A 4,241-nucleotide genomic window follows, 5' to 3' on the forward strand; every position below is an offset into this window, starting at 1 on the left:
TTTTTACAGAGAGACCTCATTCATCGATGAGCATATTATTTATGGATGAGCACTACTTGATCACCAATTTCCAAACCCCATCAATAAAATATTTTTACAGAGGGCATGACAATAATTCAGTTACAATTAATCCTAGAAATGTATTAGAAGATAAAGTCAACTTTGGCATATAGGAGAGTTCATCTCTTTTTCACAAATTTAGAGAAATAAATGGAACTCCATTTAGAGATGTATAGCTCGAGATATGGACGTTCTAGCGAGATAGGGTCAAAAAAAACATCATGCTGAAACTTGCATGGGTCATAACTTTTGACTCGACTATCAGAATCTCTATTATAATATGTTTTGTGAAAGTTCTCAACATGATCTACAATATGGAGTACTTTTCATGTACTCATCGATGAGCAAAGTCCATAAACATGTTATCCATCGATGAGTAATAGTACTCATTGATTCATCGACGAGTAATAGTACTCATTGATTCATCGACGAGTAATAGTACTCATCGATGTGGCCTTGCTCATTGATGAGCACACTTGCCCATCAATGACTGGCTACCAGATTTTTAATTTTTGATTTGTTTGGACTTAATCTTAGACGTTCATTGCTAGGGGTATATAGGCTTTTTCCTAATAATTTTCAGAGATATTCCTAACCTAATTCAATTTGGTGAAAGGATCTTGCTCGAGCTTTTCAGAAAGCATCATTGATGTCGTTCTTCATCATTTGATCATTAGCCTTCGAGAAGTGTTGCCCTCAGACTTCAAAATCATCATCGTTCTTCTAGAACTCCATAGAAAATCCTATGGAGAACGATCACAAATCAAAAAGGGTTGTAAGATCTTTCTATTTGTGTTTAAGTGGTATTTGTTTTATTTTATTAAATTTATTTTTACGGTGTACTCAAGCTAGGATGAATTGAGGGTTTACAACACACTCAAGCTAGGATAAATTGAGGATTTATGGTGGACTCAAGCCGAGGTTAATTGAGGAATTAGGTATTAGCTAGGGCGAGAGTTACTTGTACGTGAAGAGCTTGTGTAGACGACTAGATTAGGGTTATCTAGGATGTGGTCTTGTAAAATATACGGAATCGAGTGTGTGATTCAGAGAATGTTCACATAGTGAGGAAGACCCTTTGTAAGAAGGAAGAGTGGATGTATGATTGTTTATCCAAACTGCTTTAAAATATTGTGTTTTGGCTGTGATTTTTTTGTGTAATTTGCTTTGCTTAATATTTTGCTTATTATTATTTTTATTTCGTTGCATATTCTATGATATTTCAAAAAATAGTAGGCAATCTTTCAATTCATTTGGAAATTGCACATATCATGTGATTTTAGTTCTAAGCCAGTACTTGCGAAGGAGATGATGAAATCTCGTATAATATCACATATGAAAATCTTGGTACAGCCAAGATTGATTTCTTGGCAACTCGTCTCTGCAATAGTTACCAACATCAAAGATGTATCATACACAGAACTGATGAATAATTGATTACCACAACTAAATCTCAAATTGAGTACTTTTAAACACAACATTATATGTTTTTCCTTTATGAAAAAAAATAGGGTCCTTGAAAGGGAAAGGATGTAAATATTAGATATTGACACTTTAGGCAAATTTACATCGAGAGATTAAGCCCACCAAGGAGCATCGCCAGTTCTGAAGTCAGTTTCAACCCAGGGGACGAATATTACCTTGTCATCATCCACATCAGCATGTGCCAAAGCCAACGACTGTCACCCAAAAAAAAAATCATATCAGATTTAATTCTACCAAAGTGCATGCATATTATATGACTAACCAAGAAGGTAAAAAATGATTTATGGAGTAAAGAAGGAGCTCCATCAGACAAACATTTGTTTTCCTGTTTACATAAATCTAAAATTTCCAATAGCATAGTTAAATCAACGTCAAGCATAATGTACAAAATAACAATAAGTAACAAAAGAAATGAAATATTAATTTTCGACACAAAAAGAGGTTATGACATGTATAGGTAGGATTATTCTTTTTCTTGCATTTTACAACAAATGACATTTCACAATGCATTAGAACTATCTCGTACAATTAAGTAAACATTAATCTTCATACTACACTTAACTTAACACCCCCACCACCCCCCTCCTTGTATGTAGCAATATTTAATTTTTCAATACAAAAAGAGAGATTTGATAGCAGATAGCTGTAAATTGATCAACTAGACAATAAAAGTTTGAATATCCCCAAATTAATTAAAAAAAGTTAAGAAAAGTGACAGGCTTACCAAAGGAGCAGGTCCCCTAACAACCTTTCCTTGATTATTGTACTGTGATCCGTGGCAGGGGCAGATGAACTTGTTCTCAGCACCGTTCCATGGGACGACACAACCAAGGTGAGTGCAGACAGCATTGATTCCATAGGTTGCAAGTGTTCTGTCACTCTCCACAACAAGATAGGTAGGATCTCCCTGCAATAGTGATCAAGTTAAAAGACTGATATAGTGCTATAGGATCTCCCTAAAAAATGATGAGGTTAAATTGGACTCATTTCTGTTCTTTCTCTAGAAGAGTCACGACCAAAGTAGCGCATGGTTTTGATTAGGATAGTGACCATCTAATTTTAAAGAGAAGAAGAGAGATTTATGATCTTGGAGATGAACACCTTCTGCAGTTTTTCACTTGTTTTTTTATTATGTTCTGAATGCGGAAGTTACTCGTACACCATACAGCCGCCCTCAATACTCAAAGAGACAACCAAATGAATAAACCACCTGCATGGCCTAGATCAAGGAGTGAATTGTATGTATAGCAGAGAACCTAATCATGGACGAAATGTGGTGAATAAATTTTTCTCTCTAAAAAATGTGGTTGTAAATTCCCAAAAAGCATGGCAAACAAGCATGAACGTAATAGAGAACTCAATGCTGCTTGCTTTCACAGGATGCATACCATTGATTGTAGATGTAGAACAACAAAATTTGTTGACATATTACTAGATAAAATTCATTCATGGTGGTTTAAAAACTTTTAACTATATTGAATTATTAGGTTAGTAGAAACATAAACTTTATAATGCCATTAATTCTTATTCATAGCAACGGTAAGTGAAATAACCACAAATAACACGTACATTGCTCCAAGGATTTAGTATTGCCATAAAGCTTAAGAGGCCAAGAGCTTTATGAAGGCCAAGTCTATAAGATAATATCTATCCGTAGGAAACCACAAGCTCCAAATAAATTCATAAAAACGAAGAAAAATAATGACTTATTTCTCCAAAATATTTCTCCAAATTCAGAAGTAGACGAGGAAATGGCTTTACATACAGAAGTATGGATGTGGACATTCATTAAAATAAGAACAGTAGAACTATAAAATGTTCATGAGATAATACTAAATAGAACAATATAAACCGAACATTTGATAATACTAAGTAGCTCACTTCAGGTGAAGTTTTTAAAATATGACAGAAGGTATATGTAGCATGTATAAAATACCCTTAACCCTTGGGTGAGTGTTCTATCATTAGGCCCATGATTCTTCAGCCATTCAGAAGCAATGACATCGTTCCCAAGGGCGTCTTTGGCAGGAGTTCCTCCATCAGCACCTCCTGAGCTGCAATTGTTCCCAATAGCTAAAATAAATAGCTGGAAGTTTTATGATTTTTTCAAAAAGTGAAGAAGAAATAAGCAGAAAGGACTAGTGGCTATGCAGCCTCAGATGATACGACGACTTTTATAAGAAACGTCATGGAATAGCGTTATTACAGCCGAACACAAACATTTTTTGACATATGTCATTAAAAAAAATAACACAAAAGACAGATGAAGGAAAACTTGGAATAAATATAATGATCGAGCTAAAGGAACTGTTCAGAATGAAATATACAAATGACCTGTGCAACTAATATTATGCAGGTTCTTTCACAATGCCGTGAAAGGCAAGCAGAAGTGTTGATGCCAAACACAATAGACTTTGAGCTAAAAAATCTAAACCATGTTAATCACTTTCAAGTATATCTGTATATGCCATATTTCTACAACCATCTTAATGACTTTCAACCACATACGTTAATTTCTGCAATCTTCAATCAATTTAAACTAAAAGTAGTATTTAAGACAATTATTATCCCCGAAGGTAAAAGGAAACAGAAAGGCGCAAAACAAGAGCAGCAACACAAATTCAAATGAGACATAAATACCAGTTAAAACCAAATCAAAGTACCGATGCAAAATAACATAAACCTGAGACTGATGA

General features: G+C 34.4%; 1 protein-coding gene across 1 annotated transcript in view; it reads right to left on the bottom strand.

Annotated features, from left to right (window-relative positions):
- Window positions 1,474-4,241, bottom strand: part of LOC109833255 (cytochrome b6-f complex iron-sulfur subunit 2, chloroplastic) — a 4,324-nt gene continuing 1,556 nt past the window's right edge. Inside the window, exons 3-5 of the mRNA XM_020400862.1 lie at window positions 3,482-3,599; window positions 2,270-2,452; window positions 1,474-1,739 (exon numbers count right to left, since the gene is read on the bottom strand). Coding sequence (XP_020256451.1) covers window positions 1,638-1,739; window positions 2,270-2,452; window positions 3,482-3,599 — 403 coding nt within the window. The 3' untranslated portion in view covers window positions 1,474-1,637. The remainder of the gene's footprint in view (window positions 1,740-2,269; window positions 2,453-3,481; window positions 3,600-4,241) is intronic.

The sequence above is a fragment of the Asparagus officinalis genome, chromosome 3 (assembly GCF_001876935.1).
Source record: "Asparagus officinalis chromosome 3, Aspof.V1, whole genome shotgun sequence".
Classification (NCBI taxonomy): Eukaryota; Viridiplantae; Streptophyta; class Magnoliopsida; order Asparagales; family Asparagaceae; genus Asparagus; species Asparagus officinalis.